The sequence below is a fragment of the Amphiura filiformis genome, unplaced genomic scaffold (genome assembly GCF_039555335.1).
Source record: "Amphiura filiformis unplaced genomic scaffold, Afil_fr2py scaffold_388, whole genome shotgun sequence".
Lineage (NCBI taxonomy): Eukaryota > Metazoa > Echinodermata > Ophiuroidea > Amphilepidida > Amphiuridae > Amphiura > Amphiura filiformis.
The window spans coordinates 12,761-33,000 of NW_027305852.1; the positions used below are offsets into that span (position 1 = coordinate 12,761).

At 38.2% G+C, this 20,240-nt stretch overlaps 1 protein-coding gene across 1 annotated transcript in view; it reads left to right on the top strand.

Moving 5' to 3' along the window:
* The window catches only part of LOC140145554 (tumor protein D54-like), a gene marked incomplete at its 5' end in the record, with an annotated part of 29,139 nt that extends 8,917 nt beyond the window's left edge, over window positions 1–20,222 (top strand). Inside the window, 4 exons of the mRNA XM_072167259.1 lie at window positions 657–716; window positions 9,062–9,121; window positions 14,051–14,213; window positions 17,441–20,222. Coding sequence (XP_072023360.1) covers window positions 657–716; window positions 9,062–9,121; window positions 14,051–14,213; window positions 17,441–17,578 — 421 coding nt within the window. The remainder of the gene's footprint in view (window positions 1–656; window positions 717–9,061; window positions 9,122–14,050; window positions 14,214–17,440) is intronic.
* Window positions 20,223–20,240: the final 18 nt, after the last annotated feature.

The following is a 20,240-nucleotide window of genomic DNA, read 5'->3' on the forward strand; positions in this document are numbered from 1 at the left end:
CTACAGCTCTTTTACAGACACCTTATAAGAAGAAGGAACGACAGCTAAATTTTAAAAGCTCAATTCTAACACAAAAATTCCACATAGAAACTGCTGTATCACAATGTATGCAGGCCACTGCAGACTGGGAGAACGTGATTTTCCTCTAATTGGGATTATAGCCAATAACAAACGTCACTAAATACAGAAGCCACAAACCACAATATCCCTGCACTGCTGCTCATTCTGGTCTGATAGTGTAACCCCAGAGATGATGTCTTACCCTTCCCAGAATCCTTTGCAGCATGATAAATTTATTACATCACATCATCCCATCAAATGACAATCTACTGTGTACAGGTTCTTTTTTTTTTATTTCGAAAATAGACTGGCTAAACATGAGTCGATAGTCAAGAAATAAATAAGTTTTGTAAAATGAGCTCTTTGTTCGTTGAGGTACATTTTGTCACTATCGACCCACATTGCACCAGTTAGCAAATCAGTGCAGAAAATTGAAATTAATGAAATGCATTATGGGAATTGTACGATATCGTCTCTGATAACCCTACATTGTACTTCCCTATCGTGTTGTCTTCCTTACTTCTTAACCCATTCAATTACGTGTTGTGTATACTTTGTGACTGTGTGTTTTCCGATTGACTCATGTCAACACTTAGATACCAGAATACGAGCGCTAAAATGAGTGAATGGAATGAATATATCACCACCAGCGAAACGTAAGTAACAAGGCCTCAATTTGCTCATTGTGACTACAAAAGGTGTATCTCAATAGTAAAACAAACTTGACAATAGCAGGGCAAAATATTGCTCCTAAGTGCTGAGACCTTTGTGTTTTCTAGAAATAAATGGGAAAGTTGATTTCTAGACAGGAATAACTGATTCGAAAATAATTGAGTCGAAAATGAACGTGTTGGAGCGTGTGAGTAGGATTATTTCAAAAGTGAGCGAAAAGTGATCATTCGTTATCTGCTGATGTTTGCATTTAATGATCATTTTCTGAATTCAAAGAGATTGATCATTCAAATTAACGTACATATCAAAATAATTTGTGCAGCTTGTGTTTAACCATCACACCCTAAGAGCGTAAGCCTAAAATATGATATCATACCCCTAATAAGTGTTAAATCTATCTTAAAACACAAGGTACAAAAGTTATGCCCTTTTTGGAAACCCCATCATCAATCGCTTTTGAACAGCAGCTTACTTATTTTAGGCATAATGTACAATGTTATGTGAATTTTTTTTTTTTTTGTGAACCCTGATTTGGCATATAATGTTTACACATGTCCCAACTTGCACCTTAAAGAACAATTTTGACATAATGTTGTAATTATGACATTAAGTCCCTATAGAACTCTTTGTTATACATGTATAGCCAGTGAGGTTTCTTTCAATTTACCTTGTTATTTGGGCTTAAAATGGAAAGAAACCCTTCCCGACAGATATTATTTCAGCATTTTAGTTAAAGAATAACAAAATTAAAATTTGATATAAATCGTACATTATGGCTTAAATATTTAGCAGTGCTTTATTATTGATTTGCCTTTTGACACCAAGAGGTCAATGTACTATTGAGATTGAGATACACCTTTCTGCGTTGTTTGGGTTGAGCTGAGCATTTGCAAGCAACTAACCAAGGTTGTTCTAATATATACGTCATCAGCATAACACCCGGGCAAAACACATCATTGGGCTATTCCAGTTTAAATCCATACACCTTCTATGGAAGACATGTCCCTAATCTTCCGCACAGGGAGTGTGAATATCAGAAGGGGTTACCTAAATGGGTGACTCTGTTTGAAATTCACACTCCCTGTATGGTAGATATGGTCATGTTGTCCATAGTACTGGATTTCAACTGGAATTGCTCATTGCATTATATAAAATGGGGAAGGTGCTATCTTCAGTAGACAGCACCCACACCTGAGCTTGCCATAACACGTCATTGCATTATTTGAGACTGAACAATGCCATCTTCAATAGACAGCACCTGCCACACAAGGGTAACACTTCATCGCATGAAGGATACTGGTTCTATATGTGTATGTGACTTGCCCCCACAAAATGAGCATAAAGTCGTCAGGACAATATAGAAGATACAGTCCATGACAAAATTCAATAGGAAACAAAAAGAAATTCTGGAGTAAATTTTAGAAGACCAAAGCCAGGAGCCATTCTAACATGTTTGGTATGATTTTTATAAGGATTTCTTGGAAAGTTATTTTGTTAACTTTATGCTCATTTTGCGAGAGCAGGTCACATTGTAGAGAGTGCTTGCACCCAGGCATAACACATCATTGCATAAGAGAATTGGTACTGTTGTAATGATACTAGTGATGCATAGGGAATCGGTACTGTTGTAAGGATACTAGTGTGACATGTACATTATATATGATGTTATAGAGAGCACTTCCACTTACTGCATTAGGGAACCAGTGCTATCTTCAGTAGACAGCAATTGCACAGACTATTACAGGCTATACATCGTTTCTTCAACGAATTTAACCTCAAGCTTGATCTTTCTGTATCAATCAGTTGCTATCTTCACAAGATAGCACTGTTGTTGCTTGTATTGAAATTTGTGCAGGAGACAGCACTTGCACAGACCAGTACAGGCGATAATTTTATATTGTTGCTTTCACACATTTTGTCTCATTACTTTCATGTTTTATCACTCAGTTAATTGCTATCTTCAAAAGAAAGCACATTATTGTATTTTAAAAGGTGCTGTCTTCAATAGACAGCACTAAAACATGGGTCATAAAAACACTTAATGCATGTATTGTTTGCTTCCACTAAAAAGGGATCTTTAGGTACAGGCATCAGTCAGTCAGTTGCTATCTACAGTAGACAGCACTCACATTGCATTGCTTGCAATGTCAAATTATGTTGATACATGTTTCAATCAGTTGTTATCTTCAGTATCTGATCTTTTGGTACAGTTATCACCCAGTTGCTATCTGCAGTAGACTAGACAACATTCATTGAGACTTACATGAATTGCTTCCACACATGTAGCGTCATTATGGTCTTTTGGTACATCAATCAACTGCTATCTTCAGTAGACAGCACTCACTGAGAACATTACAATACATTACTTGCTTAAATGTCATATTTAGTCTCATATGGTCCTTATGGATACATGTATCAATCATTTGCTATCTTCAGTAGACAACTCATTGTTGTACTAATTGTTCTTGGTGCTATCTTCAGTAGATGGCACTTGACAGCACATTGTACTAATTGTTCTTGGTGTTATCCTCAGTAGATGGCACTTAAATGGATCATTACACTTTACCTTTCTTGCTTCCACAAATTTAGCCGTATGTGTTCAGTTGGTACATGAATCATTAATTTTGTTATAGTGCACTGTTATATTCTTGCAACATAATAATTATTGTAATGCTGAACATTATCTAATACACAAAATATATTTTTTACCAGATGCATCTAAAAAATGCACCTTGTAAGAATGAGTCAATTAGAGACATACGTTTATGCTCAGTAGAATTGTATCAGCTTTATTTTGAGACAGCGCTTGTCAAAATTGATCAAGGCATTTAGGTTGACAGGTGAAAATAAGTAATTTATTTTCATTATTTTTGCATCCATGATTTCATATATGTTTAAAGCCCATTTGAGGCAAAATTTTATAATGTCCACCCTTTTTATGTCACTGGTCATATTTATGTTTTGGCAATACAATTGAAGTTCTTATTTTGTTCATAAATAACAACAATTTTGTGAAATGAAATGTCTTTGAAAATCAAGAAGGTTACAGTAGGATTTCCCCAACAGGTGTTACAGTTGTTGTAATGTGCATTATGTTTTGCTAGAGGACTGATCAATATTTTAAGGGGGTGAACAATTCCATGCTCCTTTTTGTGTTCACTTAAGAATTCTAATTCTTTCCCTCTCTATTTTTAAGTTACTTAAAGCCATCACTTGGTCTAACTGACCACTTATTCCTACTAATATAATAGGATGTATTGGGTAGTGTAGGTGAAAATCAGACCCTAATTGTAAGACTATCCTGATGTGCTCAAGATGAAATGAACAGTGATAATGTTACTGTTTTCCGGTTTTTCTTAGAAATGGTGAATTCCAATGTATGGCTTTAATGTAAAATGTCTTGTTAGTTAAACCTGTGTTCCCCTCAATTTATCGTCGCCCTGGCAAAAATCGTTCAAAAATTGGATCGGTCCAAAAATTAACCCATTATAGTCATACGGCACATAATGTTTGCGCATGCATAATAATGGAGATAGGAGATACCATTGCTCCATTAATTAAGTAAATAACCTTTTCATTTGCCTGTATGTGCACTAAAATAGCATGTTTGCATAAATTATGGTAGCATTACCATGCCTGTATGTGATCTGGGCTCAGTAAACTAGGAATATTAACATTGAAAGGCATTCAGATATTAACATACATGTATAAGCAACAGAATCGTTTGTGAAATATCTATCCCTCATTGACTGTGGAAACTTGTATTGGGCTAAATACTTCCCTCCTACATGTAGTTTCAGGGAGCCAGCCAAACTGTAAATTGCCTTGGTGCCCTTCTCAAATTTTCAACAGTTGCCATGTTGTACTATTAACTCATTGTTATGCAATGCATGCTTAGAATATACATCACACATCATTGTATGATAACCCGCAAAATAATACTCCCACTCTGCGGTATAACACTTACGAACGTCTCGAACTTATTCAATTAGCTAAAAAACTAGTGTAGATCATTATTGTAATACTAAAGCTGAATTTATACTCTGTCGCTGAGTGATGAGCGATTGGTTTTTGACCAATAAGGTAAGTTGCTTTTACCAACGCAACAAAATGAGCCCTATCTCATTGGCTAAAAAACAATAGCTATCACTCAGTATAAATTCAGCTTGAGAGGTGTGATTTTGTACTTTTTTAGTCATAAAGCAGAGTGCCTACTGCAAAGATGATGGGTCAAGATGTATTCAGATCACACATTTTCATCTTTGTATACATCCATAATCAAGTGGTTTGAGTGCCAAGCAATTAGCATTTTGAGTCATGAATTAGCCATACAGAATGAAGACACATATGTGACTCCTCGCCACAACTGAGCCCGGATGTCGCCAGTGCCACTATTGAGATATGCTCCATCGGACTTAACAATAAACAATAGGAAAGAAAGGATTTATTGACTGTTTTATTGATTTTTCACTACTTAAATGTCAAGTACTATAGACATGATATACATCATTTTAAAGCTAATTTCAAGCAGAATATTTTGGTTGAATATCTCAAAAATGATGATTGGCGACATCCGGCTCAGTTGTGGCGAGGAGTCACATATTACAAAAACCAGTGTATAACATTAAAGCCATAATTTTGTGATTTGCTTAACAGCGACGCCCTCAATTTTACTCGGATTTCTGCTTTTTGCATAATTATAATACCCAGTGGTGTACTAAAATACCACGTAAAAGACTAAGCCTGAAGTGCTTCAATAACAGTAAAATTTAACTTTTTATATTAAAACTGGGTCGACCCGGTTTTATTCAGAGTTCATCGATCGACTGCTTGCTAACATCTCCCGTGGATGTCAGCTTATGTGTGCACACGTCGAGCGCGATGCTCCATGCAGTATTACATGTTATAATCGGCGAGCGTAGTACACGCATTGTAGGCGCTGGACTGAAATCGCAATTTTCTTCGTTATACCTCATTTGTTTGGTTCGAAATTAAAAGGGGATAATGTGATCCGTGAAAACAAATCTATTCTTTTTGCAAATCACACATTATTGCTTTAATCAGGAGGCTGTAAGACAGTGGTTTTATCGAATTTGGAAACTTTCCCCTACTTTATAAAAAAAAAAAACCCATTTAGGCCATAATGATTTAATAGTTTGTCGCAAAGCCCCTGCGCGTATTAGTAAAATTGCTTTTTGCACATTATTCAGTTCTTTCAGCTGTTTTTTTCTCCAAATCCACCACACAAAATTCTCATGTCTGACATCGGAAGATATATCAAAATAGCGTGAATCGTAAATCTCAATAAGATTCTTCATTTGAACCAAAGTGAAACCTAATTGAGAGATGAAAAGGTGGTATGTCAAAAAGCTTGTCCCACAAAATAAAAAAAAGTAAAAACGAAACAGAAAGATCTAAAAAAACACTGCATTTCACATTAGGTTTTGAACTTTGAGATGAACTATTAGATTAAGATGGCCTTAGCGGATGCAACATAATACTGCCAAATTAACCATGAAACAAACAAGATGTGTCACATATTGTCCTTTTGGACAGAAGTAAACATGGCAGTTAGAGCATGCATGCATCCTCCCCTTTAAATTTCCTTGACAAATCTCACAGGTTTCATCCTGTCTTTTGATTACATTAAAGTTGAAATGTCGTCCACACAATACTGTCAATTAAATTAACTGATATGTGCTCGGCATCACAATCTACACACATTAAGCTTTTCACCACACACTTAATTCTCTATCGCCTCGTGGGGTTTCCTAGAATTACATTGACATTAAGCCAATACTTGACTTACGCGTACACATCTGAAAATATTTTTATGTTGATTTTATGTAGACCACAAAGGAATTTTATAAAGGTTCTGCCCGTCTAGAAATAGTCAAATTTGAGACCCTTGACGGTACGGATCGTTGTGATAGAAAAGGTTAACTTCCTCTTTTGCTTGATATTGAAGGATTAGGATGCGTAGGTGGATACAGTGGAAGCTAATAAAAGACAATGGTAGTATCCCATTCCATAACAACCTTACAGAATGAGGGGAATTTACACAGGAGGGGTGATTCGCATTCATGTGTGTCAATGTATTATTCCAGCTCTATAGAATGCTGGGGGAATCCGTCCAGCACGGGTGATCTGCATTAATACGTGTCAATGTAGGTGATAGAGTGGAAGCTATATTAAAAGACACAATGGTAGTATCCATTCCCAACACATAACAACCTTACAGAATGAGGGGAATTCACACAGGAGGGGTGATTCGCATTCATGTGTGTCAATGTAGGTGGATACAATGGAAGCTATTAAAAGACATATATGGTACTGCTGTTTTCAAATGTTGCAAAAGAAAACACTGTCACTGTGTTAAATATGTACCCTGGAAAATGTGTTGCACATATATCTGCTTCTCAAAAGTATGATTTAACCCTAACCCTACAGTGGTTTTTGTGCTATCGGAAGGGAAAGAAGGAACGAAAAAGGAGAGAAGATGAAGAAGAAAGTCACTTGGCACCCCGGGATTCAACCTCGGACCCCTCGCATGCCACGCAGAAGATCCCCAGCATGTAGCTACACAGGTGACGTTATGCGCCAACGATTCCCTGGGCATATATGACTTGGTCTGATTGCGTCATCAAGTCCCGTGGAATGCATGCACGCAGAGTGGTTCTAATAGTGAGCTTTAGTGAGTCCTAGTTGGGTTAGGGTTAAGGAGGCATATAGGAAAAACATGCATGTAGCTTAACCCTCACCCTACCCGTGGTTTTTGTGCTATCGGAAGGGAAAGAAGGAACGAAAAAGGAGAGAAGATGAAGAAGAAAGTCACTTGGCACCCCCGGGATTCGAACCTCGGACCCCTTGCATGCCACGCAGAAGATCCCCAGCATGTAGCTACACAGGTGACGTTGGCCCGGCCAACGATTCCCTGGGCATATATGACTTGGTCTAATTGCGTCATCAAGTCCCGTGGAATACATGCACGCAGAGTGAGCTTTAGTGAGTCCTAGTTGGGTTAGGGTTAAAGCATTTTGAGCATATATTGTTAATAGCAACAGTTCTTGAATATACACTGTGACTGGTACTGAAGAGGGGACAGCTGCCTAATTTGAGAACTCACCCCCCCTCGACTGCAAACAGGTTGTGATGTAGAGAGATGAGTTATTAATGCATGCTTGACATATCACCAATGTTTGTAACACTCCTGGAGCACATCTGGTTTACTAAGTTACCTCTAAGCAGCACTTAAAAGTCATGACTTTTGCTGCATTATTTTACTGTAAATGTCCATTTATTATTTTCGTGTATATAATACACACTGCATAAAATATGAAATTGTAGACAGATCTGGAGTTGATGCGGATTTGATGCGGATGATAGTGTCTCATGTAAATCCCCCCACTGATAGTCAATATCAGGCTGAGTACTTTTGACTGCATACAAATGTGATGTAGAGAGATATGTTAATCTGCATAATTGCCATATTGTCACTGCTAAAGTATTCATAGAGCACATATGGCCATTTTGATATGTAAATATAATAAACACAACCTTAAGCTCCGAGCCAGTGTCTATAGGAATTGGTCTCAAAGGCCCTAGATTGCTGGTTTACCAGTGGAAATAATATCTTTATTTAATTTGTAAGAAAAGAAAACTTGTTCAAATTGAAGTGTTATATTTTTAAAGTTGTATAGTTGTGCCCCAGGAGCCCTGATATTAATAGCCCAACTTTGTGTGTTTTAAAAATACCTTTTCCTTAAATTTGCTTTATTGTGCTAATTCATGTGACCAAACATGACGGATTCCTTTCTGAAATTGTGTAAAGTTGCACTGCTCCCTTCATATTGTTTTGGCGATCACTAATGAATGCAAGAAAGCACCACAATTCTTCTTTTATAAAATACAATACAGGCTGTATCAAAAAGATGGTTACCCATCCAATGTTATGTGTATTGTAATGTTTGCTTCTTCACATTAGACAGCATTTATTATTGAATGACCTTTTATAACATTATTGCATATTGGTGCACCAGCTGGCCTGTTACAGAAAATTGTTAGATAATAGTAATTTTGATACAGCCTGTATGCAGCTTTTCAGTTTTGTATTTTATGCATAATGCTAACTGTTAGCATTCTTAAATTTATTGTTATTATTGCAAGCATGTCAGACCTTTTACTATTAATTCTCACTTTTTAGTATAATAAAATGAGAAAAGTAGGTAATGGGGATACGCATCCTGCACAAGAACAAATAAACACAATGGCGAACGATTGCTCGCCACAATAATAAAATGGACCAGTTAACAATTTACTTTGTTTGCAGGTACAAGAAAACAAGTACAAAAATGAAAGAATGGAATACTAATATTGTCACATCACCAGCGTAAGTTTCTTGCAGATTGAAAAATGGAGATTCTGGTCTTTCTATCTATCCTGTATCATCATTCAGGGCCTAGATTTTGTCTTGGTTTGTGAGAATCAAAATCCATCATAGTCACTGTACTTATGTATGATACAATGAGAGAACTTGATTCTCGCAACCAAATCTTATGAGAATCATTACAAGAATTGATTCTGTGATTCTCGTCGAAATCTAGGCCCTGTCATTGCCTTACCAGAAATGGAAAAAAATTGGGATATTTTAAAATTCTTCTAGGTTTACTTGTGCAGAGCAATATAGAATGAAAGTGTGGACTTTTTGTAGGAATTGTGGGACATTAAAGAAGAGCCTGGTGTACTGTATGTAAAATTGTTACCAGGCTCATCAAGCTCAAGTTTAGCTAAATTGGGCAATCAGAGATTCAGATATTTTCTGTATTCGGATGTTTTATAGTTCTTGCAAAAGTGGATATAATCTGATGAAGTCCTCTGATAATGAATGCAATTCCATTTAAAATCCACACTACCCCTGTGAAAGATTTTGGAAATATCTTCCATAGGGGGAGTATGAATTTTAAATGGAATGAACATATGTGACGCGTCTTGTCAAAAGGAGACACTTTTGGGCAGGATCGTAAATGGAGAAATAGCCAAAAATCTGCTGGTGGGTGATTTTTTCACAATTTGGGTTTGTTGCTAATTTGTGATGTTATTAATGTTAAAAATATTGTCTGATAGTTTCAGACCGGAATGTAACTGGCATCTTGTATTTTTGAGACATTTTTCAAGTTAATTCCCACTCTCAACATTGTCAATAATATTTTTAAAGGCCGATATCTCGATTTCCAATTTTATAATACCATAACTTCCGAACTCAATATCTTTGCTTAGGAATGTCCAAATTCATTTGGGAAAACGGCGTTGTGGAGCAAAATATCTCTATATTTAAGATATATGTAAAAACCTCAAAATTCATAACCTGCCCAAAAGTGTCTCCTTTTGACATGACACATCACATATTAGGCAGCTCCATTTGAATTACACCCTCTGAGAAAGATTCACCCTGAATCTTCCACAGAGGGAGGGTGTTTCAAATGGAGCTGCCTAATGTGTTCATTCCATTTGAAATTCAGTTCCTCTGTGGGAGATATTTCTAACATCTTCAACAGGGGTAGTGTGGATATTTATGGAATAGTTTATTGAAGATGGTGATGATGGAGCAGAGAATATCCTGATGTCTTTCTCTGCAAACCATTGGGATGGAACTTTACTCTCCTGAAATGTTAAATTTACAGTCTTTCTCTGTACAGCTACCATGGGGATGGAACTTTACTCTCCTGAAATGTTAAATCTGCAGCCTTTCTCTGTACAGCTACCATGGGGATGGCACGTGACTCTGGAATGCAACTTGGTCTTTTTATCACAATTTCAAATTTTTCTGAACACATTTTGTTCTTGCACTTTGAATTTGTATCTTGTCTTTCAGCTCACCCAGTCTAATCTTTTATCATTGGGTACCTCTTAGAAAATTTGATATAAATTCTTGTACTTTCATGGAAAAATAGTCTCCTGGCGAGTTTTGTGAGAAAGCAAACAATTTTTCTATATTCAATGTGTACACCATTTCTATTTAAATGTCATCAGTGGCATTCCTGGAAAATACCTCGCAAACAAAGATGTGACATGATCAAGGGGAATGAGTCACATGTCGACACTGGTCGAAAATGTGTTTTACACATATTTCTATAAAAGAGGACATTTAGAGCTTTCAGAAACTGAAAACCCCATGTTGATATGACTTTTCTTTGTGAAGTTATGTCAATTTATCAATCACTGGTAACAATATAAAACAAAAGAATTTTAACACTTTCTTTGCCAATATCTCAAAATCAATATTAGCGACATCCTAATCATTTCCCTTGATCGTGTCACATATACACAATATATGTAATGTTGAATTTTAAACCCTAAAAGGTGCAATCCAATGTTGGTTAAATACTCTTTAAAAGCCAACCATGTTTACATTTCGTATATTTACTTAAATGTACATGTGGCATGGGCTTTCCAAAGTGTGTGATGACGTCAATTTTTTATCACACATTCCATTTTATGTATGACGAAACTAGGCCACATACTGAAATGAACAATTTTTAACTGAGGTTTTAAAAGAAATTCATTGACACTGCAATGGCAGTTTTTGTTGAAAAAAAAAATGGGGTGTGGAAGATACATGGGGTGTATGGATTTCAACTTGAATAGCATATTTTCCCATCTATCTGAAAAGAAAAAAAAACCTGGCTTTTCATCACATGGTTGTTTGATGGCATGTAGAACTTACTGTATTCATTTTTAATCAGAGTTAAACACTGATGAGTTATTTATCTTAAAATCTTGTTAGCATCTTTACAAGGGGTAGACACTTGTATAATGACATTAAAATATCGGAAAAATGAGTAACAAATAGCAAAGAAATTTCCTTAAAAAATGTAATCATGAAATGAAAGCAAGAACTCATTTTATTGGGCTAAATTAATCTTAAAATATATGTAAATAATGTCCTCAATTTGCACACAAACATACAATTTATAGAATAAAAAATACCACAAAAAGGTAGAAAAATTTGATAACGAAAGGACAATCTATGTTCAAAATAGCTATTAAGTATATGTGTATATTAGCAGTGGCGGTGCCAGGAAATTTTTTCTTTTTTGCTTTAGGGGGGCAACGTGAATTTCAGGGGGGGCACAATCAACAAAGTAAAAAGTGGAAATTTTCGTAATTTTGGGTTTTTTCTGGGGGGCAACAGGGGGGGGCAAGAGTTCTGACTGGGGGCATTTGGCCCCCCGTGGCGCCGCCACTGTATATTAGTATGATAGCTGGCGGTATTGTACGGGTCTAGAATTGAAAATTGTGTGATGTTTCGTTTGAATAAATTACCACATCAAACAACTGTGATCAGGATGACGTAAATGTCACTTGTTTATGGTTTCAGAAATTGGTGAAGGGAATATCACATTTACAGCATGATCTAAACTTTATTTTCTACTCAATATAGAGATAAACATCTCAAAAAAAGTAACTAACCCCCCTTAAATAATGACCATTATAGTATTACAAATCTGTAAAATGTGTTGGAAGCAGAATTTATTGCTGCAGTTTTTGACACCTCATTTGTAGCAGTTGACTAAATTTGACGTCACAGCATACATTTTAATCAATGTAACCCAAGATTTGAAAGTTGCAGTAAATTGTATTGATTTTGTATTCGGTGTAATGGAAGGAAATCTGTGCAATGATATGAGTGTTTTTGTATTGTAAAAATTTGTATGTAAGTGCAACATGCCTTTCAAATTTGGACCTCACTACAATGTACATTAAATTGACTGGTGTTTTCTGGGCTATCGTATCATTACAGACCTGCCAACTGTCCCGCATTTTGCGGGACAGTCCCGCATTCCGAAGTTGAAAACCGCGAAAATGCGGGGCGTCCCGCATTCTCGCATTTCCGTCCATTGAAAAAAATCATTAAAAAACCAACAAATTGTCCGATATCGTCTGGCACGAAAAGAATTGCGGCGGCGCTATACCTATTTAAATGCATTGAAAATGTGGTGGCGCTATTAAAAGCCTGATTAGCACGTGCTTGCGTGTTAAATTCACGTTGCCCATTGTAATACATTGGATATGTATGAACGCTGCCATTAAAAGGAGGCTATTATTTTCGCCTCATCGCTCGGTGCATGGTTCATTGATGCAACATTGTATAACCGATGAATTGCGTATCTTTTTTTTTTTTTTTTAGAGGTTATTTTCAGCTTTTCACTTCATCAATGTTTCCGAATTCGGAAGGTTCGTACGTAATTTCGCTGGAATTTTGGAAGATTTTTAGTGTCCCGCATTTGGACTTTCAGGGGTTGGCAGGTCTGTATCAAATGAGGTGTCAAAATGCGCAAAAATAAATTCTGCTTCCAACGCATTTTACAGATTTGTAATACAATAGCCCCTTTTAGAATAATGACCATTATTTAAGGGGGGTTAGTTACTTTTTACATCGTTTACAATACATCTGTTTGATCAGTAAATTAAGGATTGATCTATGAATGCATGTCTATTGATTAATTTACTAATTAATTGCATGTTTACTTTTTGCTTGATTGTCAATTGGTGATTGATTGATTAATTCACTAATTATATTCATACCTGCTTGCTTGGTTATTGATGGATTAATTGATAATTGATTTTCAGATTTCAATTGATTGAATAATGATTAATTTGTTGATTTACTGAGTCATTAAAGGAGTATTTCCTAACATCCTCTTTTTAAAGCTTATTCCCAAAATTTCAATTGATTCCAATTTGCGTTTGCAAGTTATGTATGATTATGTCATGTTTTTTTTTTTTTTTGAAAAGTGGGGATGATGCTGTGGATCACGAAATACCCCTTTAATTATAAACATAGATTCATTCATTAATTCATTCATGTTGCATTTTCAATTGCGGTGTGATTTAAAGCTAGCTTGGTGCTAGATGCGCAAATCATAATTTTACCCAGTTGATTGACGGATCATTACATACTAATTATGCTTATTCACTAATGATCCATTCTTGTAAATTTGTTTTATCGCTTTCATAACTGAATATTGATTTGCGCTATTCCATTCAAAATCCATGCATCCCCTACGGAAGACATAACCTTAATCTTCCACAGAGGGGGTTTAGATTTCAAATGTAATTGTCCATATAGGTAACCCCATTTAAAATTCACCCTAGACCATAATCTCCCCACCAAACACTCCCTAGTGTGGAAGACTGTAAGGTCATGTCTTACATAGGGGGGTATGGATGTCAACTGGAATAGCCCATTGATTCAGCATTAATTGACTAATTTAAACCCGATTGAAAAATAATTGATTTATTTGTTTGTTTTGTGCAGTTACAGCAAGACAAAGACAGGACTGTCATCAGCAGGACAGAAGACGACGGCAGCGTTCTCAACATTCGGCAGTGTGGTGACGAGGAAACTGGGGGAAGTTAGGGACTCGAATGCATTCAAATCTTTTGAGGAGAAGATATCAACAGCCACAGCTAATGTTAAGGTAAAGCCTGCTGGGGCAGGTTCCCCCAGCCAAAATCACCCATCAATGGCCACAGCTAATGATAAGGTAAACCTAGGGGTCCCTCAAGTGACTTCTAATGCATGAAGGTGCATGTTAAGAAGAAGGTATCAACAGCCACAGCTAATGCTCAGGTAAACCTAGGAGGCCCTCAGGTGACAGGGGTAGCCTAATGCCACAGCTAATGTTAAGGTAAAGCCTGCAGGGGCAGGTTCCCCCAGCCAATATCACCCATCAATGGCCACAGCTAATGTTAAGGTAAAGCCTGCAGGGGCAGGTTCCCCCAGCCAAAATCACCCATCAACAGCCACAGCTAATGTTAAGGTAAAGCCTGCAGGGGCAGGTTCCCCCAGCCAAAATCACCCATCAACAGCCACAGCTAATGTTAAGGTAAAGCCTGCAGGGGCAGGTTCCCCCAGCCAAAATCACCCATCAACAGCCACAGCTAATGTTAAGGTGAAGCATGCAGGGGCAGGTTCCCCCAGCCAAAATCACCCATCAATGGCCACAGCTAATGATAAGGTAAAGCCTGCAGGGCAGGTTCCCCCAGCCAAAATCACCCATCAATGCCCACAGCTAATGTTAAGGTAAAGCCTGCAGGGGCAGGTTCCCCCAGCCAAAATCACCCATCAATGGCCACAGCTAATGATAAGGTAAACCTAGGGGGCCTTCAGGTGACAGGGGTGGCCTAATGCATGCCACAGCTAATGTTAAGGTAAAGCCTGCAGGGGCAGGTTCCCCAGCCAATATCACCCATCAATGGCCACAGCTAATGTTAAGGTAAAGCCTGCAGGGGCAGGTTCCCCCCAGCCAATATCACCCATCAATGGCCACAGCTAATGATAAGGTAAACCTAGGGGTCCCTCAGGTGACAGGGGTGGCCTAATGCATGCCACAGCTAATGTTAAGGTAAAGCATGAAGGGACAGGTTCCCCCAGCCAAAATCACCCATCAATGGCCACAGCTAATGATAAGGTAAACCTAGGGGTCCCTCAGGTGACTTCTTATGCATGAAGGTGCATGTTAAGAAGAAGGTATCAACAGCCACAGCTAATGCTCAGGTAAACCTAGGGGGCCCTCAGGTGACAGGGGTAGCCTAATGCCACAGCTAATGTTAAGATAAAGCCTGCAGGGGCAGGTTCTTCCAGCCAGTATCACCCATCACTGGCCACAGCTAATGTTAAGGTAAAGCCTGCAGGGGCAGGTTCCCCCAGCCAAATTCACCCATCAATGGCCACAGCTAATGATAAGGTAAACCTAGGGGTCCCTCAAGTGACTTCTTATGCATGAAGGTGCATGTTAAGAAGAAGGTATCAACAGCCACAGCTAATGCTCAGGTAAACCTAGGGGGCCCTCAGGTGACAGGGGTGGCCTAATGCCACAGCTAATGTTAAGGTAAAGCCTGCAGGGGCAGGTTCCCCCAGCCAAATTCACCCATCAATGGCCACAGCTAATGATAAGGTAAACCTAGGGGTCCTCAAGTGACTTCTTATGCATGAAGGTGCATGTTAAGAAGAAGGTATCAACAGCCACAGCTAATGCTCAGGTAAACCTAGGGGGCCCTCAAGTGACAGGGGTGGCCCAATGCCACAGCTAATGTTCAGGTAAACCTAGGGGCCCTCAAGTGACAGGGGTGGCCCAATGCCACAGCTAATGCTCAGGTAAACCTAGGGGGCCCTCAAGTGACAGGGGTGGCCCAATGCCACAGCTAATGCTCAGGTAAACCTAGGGGGCCCTCAAGTGACAGGGGTGGCCCAATGCCACAGCTAATGTTCAGGTAAACCTAGGGGGCCCTCAAGTGACAGGGGTGGCCCAATGCCACAGCTAATGCTCAGGTAAACCTAGGGGGCCCTCAAGTGACAGGGGTGGCCCAATGCCACAGCTAATGTTCAGGTAAACCTAGGGGGCCCTCAAGTGACAGGGGTGGCCCAATGCCACAGCTAATGTTCAGGTAAACCTAGGGGGCCCTCAAGTGACAGGGGTGGCCCAATGCCACAGCTAATGTTCAGGTAAACCTAGGGGCCCTCAAGTGACAGGGGTGGCCCAATGCCACAGCTAATGTTCAGGTAAACCTAGGGGGCCCTCAAGTGACAGGGGTGGCCCAATGCCACAGCTAATGTTCAGGTAAACCTAGGGCCCTCAAGTGACAGGGGTGGCCTAATGCCACAGCTAATGTTAAGGTAAACCTAGGGGCCCTCAAGTGACAGGGGTGGCCTAAAGAATATGAATGCATTTTGAAATCATAAATAGAGTATGACATGAATACAATTTTTTTTTGCAATTTCGGGTACCCGGTTACCCGCCCGAAAAATGCGCCGGGTACCCGGGTACAAAATTACCCGAAAATGCCAGGCCTAATCCTGTTACAAGCCGACTGGAATCGCCCTGAAGGAGGAAATATCCAAATTTGCCATTTTTGAAATGCTCTCTGTGTAAATGGGTGGGGGGGGGGTGAAGTTGCATCGCCATACCGAATGAGGCATCAAAATATGCAGAACAAAATTCTACATTTATTGATAATTACTTTATTTTATCTTTTAGGTTTAGTCTTTAAGAAATCACTTTTATTTTAAGTGTACATACAGATAATTTATGTGTGCAGTATCTGAAGATCTAGGTGGTGTATATAGAGTTGAGGAAAATTGTTATAAGAACCCTACATGTAAATATAATTTGGCATTTTTTCAAAGGTATGACATTTACTCGTTCAGGGACTTCTGTCATGGTCATAAGACGGACAAGAACTCTTGATCTATATAATCACATAATGAGAAAAAAGTCTCACTGCACACAATTCAAATATGAGGTGTAATGAAAATGTTTCCAGGGTCAGATTTCGTTTTGAAGTGCAAGAATCAATTCAATTTTGATTCTTGCAGAATAAATTTGCAGGAATCATTTGATTCTTGCAAATCAATTTCTGTGTAAACTACAAAAGTTTGCGAGAATCAACTAGAGTTCATGTAAATCTGTCTACGAGAATCTTTGGCAGAATCGATTCTCGGTTCCTCGTCAAAATTCTGACCCTGGTTTCAGATTTGTTTCCCTAAGGCAGCTTTTAAAAGGGGCAAGACTCTAGCTTTAAGAACCTGTTATCTATACTCAAAGGATGAGAGAAATATTTATTTACGATCAGTAATTAACATCAAATATTTATTTATGATCAGTAATTAACATCATAATTGATCACATTTGTTACCCATGCACAGAATAAAGTCGGAAGATCACAGTCACAAGACTCGAGCTTTGAAGATGTTCTCCAGAGTACTGCCAGTGCAGAGGCCAAGAATGATTCCAGCAGTAGACCAAGTGATCCACCTTTGCCTGAAGAAAAAGTACCCTTGTAGAGTGCCCTCTAGAGTATGAATAGGGCCCTCATCATCTATTTTGATATTGTTAGGCATTGCAAAGTCTCACATGAACTATAGTAATGGCCAATATTATTGAGCTACAGTTACTTACTGGGTTACCATAGTTACATGCAATGTTGTTGTCATGGTGATATCGGTTGCCATGGATATGCTACATCTGCATACACTCATGACCAAATCTTTCAAGTACATAGTGTTATACAGTAACTCTATACTAAGATATATATAACAAATGGTGCATTATTAGTATACTGTGATGTAGTGTACGTGTTAAATAGCTAAAATTCATTTTGTAAAATACATTGGGCCTTTGGTGTAGCTATGGATTTGAACCATGTATAGAGTTATTAACATGATACTTTGACCTAAAACAGTATCATTTCCAGAGGCATAGTTCACAAAGTTCATTCTATTAGTGTACAAATGTATTGAGGTTTAAAAGAACTGTGTCCATGTGGAGTGATGTGTTTTAGATCATAGTGTGAAAGGAACTGTCAGGGTTGCCAGAAGTTTTCAGCCCAAATTGTGGGGCGAAGTAGCCCAATTTGTCTCTAGCCATTGATTTGTATGGGACATGAAACTATCGAGGGGAGCGTCACTTGTTGAAATGAAGCCCAATATTTCTTTTATCCATTCGTTTCTATGGGACATGAAACTATCAAGAATCATGGGAGCGAATGTTGAAATGTAGCCCAATTATCTCTAATTACCATTGATGGGACAGGAAGTGGTCGAACGTAGCGATGAAAATCTTCAGAAGTAGCCCGATTGGGCTACTTAGTGGGTTTGGTAACCCTGGGGACTGCATACTCATCAATTATAATTTTATTGCTATAACCCTCACCCTATTTTGTACATATACACTTTGAAAATATGCGATAAAATTAATGTGCGCTATATAACCATATAGCTGCATGTGCACTGCACGGGATACATTAATATATACGTATGGTAATTGATAAGCGGCAAATAAAATTAGAATTGATGATTGAGGTTTAGTTGCAATTTGATAGAAAAGTTGGTGGTAAATGATCACCAAATGCAGGGTGGTATTGATTTTAGAAAACTTGGTCAGTTTTATATTCTGTTGTAAACTATCATTCACAAAACATCGGTTTTGGGCGGGAAAACCCTCCTATGTGTCATTGGCCCCTGAACATATGTTTAGAGCAAAACTTCCTATGTAATCTCTTAACAGTTTTGTTTTAAACATGTTCAAGGGCCACAAATATATAGGTTTTTCTTGCCCAACGATGATATTTTAAAAGGTGCTCTGTATGTGAATGTGTTCATGATCTGTTGACCTAGCTCCGAGCTCAAGGGGTTATAGCTATCTGCAATAGCTGCCCTATAGCTATTTGACAGTCTGTACATGCTATAACTGAATATATATATCAACATATGACACCTGGCAGCTATTGCAGATAGGGCTTTCTTGCCCTAAGCCTTCATAGAGTTGCTGCTCCTTATTTGATGTTAGAGTTTGAAGGATAAGTGGCAAGTGCAAAAAAGCCCTCTCTGCAATAGCTGCCGTATATCCATTTGACAATTTATGCATGCGATAGTTGCATACATCTTATGATATGACACCTGGCAGCTATTGCAGATGGGGCTCTCTTTCCCTAAACCTAAGAGTTGCTGCTCCTTATTTGATGATAGTCTGAAGAGTTTATTTTTGTAGTTAATAGAATCAATGTAGCATGTGAACAAAAACAGTTGAGTGATAGTATTATCAGTCCAAGAGAACGCCAAATATGGATCAGGAGTATTACATAATAATACCCTGCTATGACAATAACTGCACTAGGTTAATCGTATAATCTCCTTATGTGGTTAGCATGGCTGGGCCAGGAAATCCACAAGGTCAGCCAATGTATGTACATGTATTCGGTACATGTGCCATATCTTTTACAATGGGTGATAAATTTCTGGTTTGTTTTATTTCAAAACGCAACAGTCGATATTCTAAAGCTTGGTCCAAATCCAAGAGAAGAACCAACTCTAGTAATTTATGTGGTTTCAAATTATATCGGCTGTTGCCTTTTTGATAGAAATGGTGTTTGTTGATGTGCACAGTTTCCCATTAGATCATAACATGCTGTTGTACATCCAAGGTCAAAGGTCTTTTAATCCATATTTGGCGTTGTTCTGGGACTGATTATGGTAAACGCTTTGAATTGAGTGCCAATTTATTTCAGTTGAAATCCATACACCCCTTATGGAAGATATGCCATTGATCTCCCACAGAGGGGGTGTAAATTTCAAATGAAATCAGCCAATGAGTTAACCCCATTTGAAATTCACACTCCCTCTGTGGAATATATGGTCATCAAGGATACCAGTTTATCAGGCAATTGCCTGATTTCAGGATTTTTGTTACTCCAAATTTCTGCACTTTATTTATTTTCAGCCACTGTTGCTGAGGCTTCATAGCCCAAATTTGCATGCCATTTCAGAGGCCAAGTCTTCCAAGGGGGTGTATGGATATCCATGGATTTCAACTAATGTAGCCCAATAGATGTTATTAAAGCAAAAGTATTGTAATCATGTTTCTAAATATACAGTTTGTCCACTCTGAAGTACAAAGTGACAACGCGCGCGTATACAACGCGTTAACAGTGCGTAGTCTGTGTCTCTG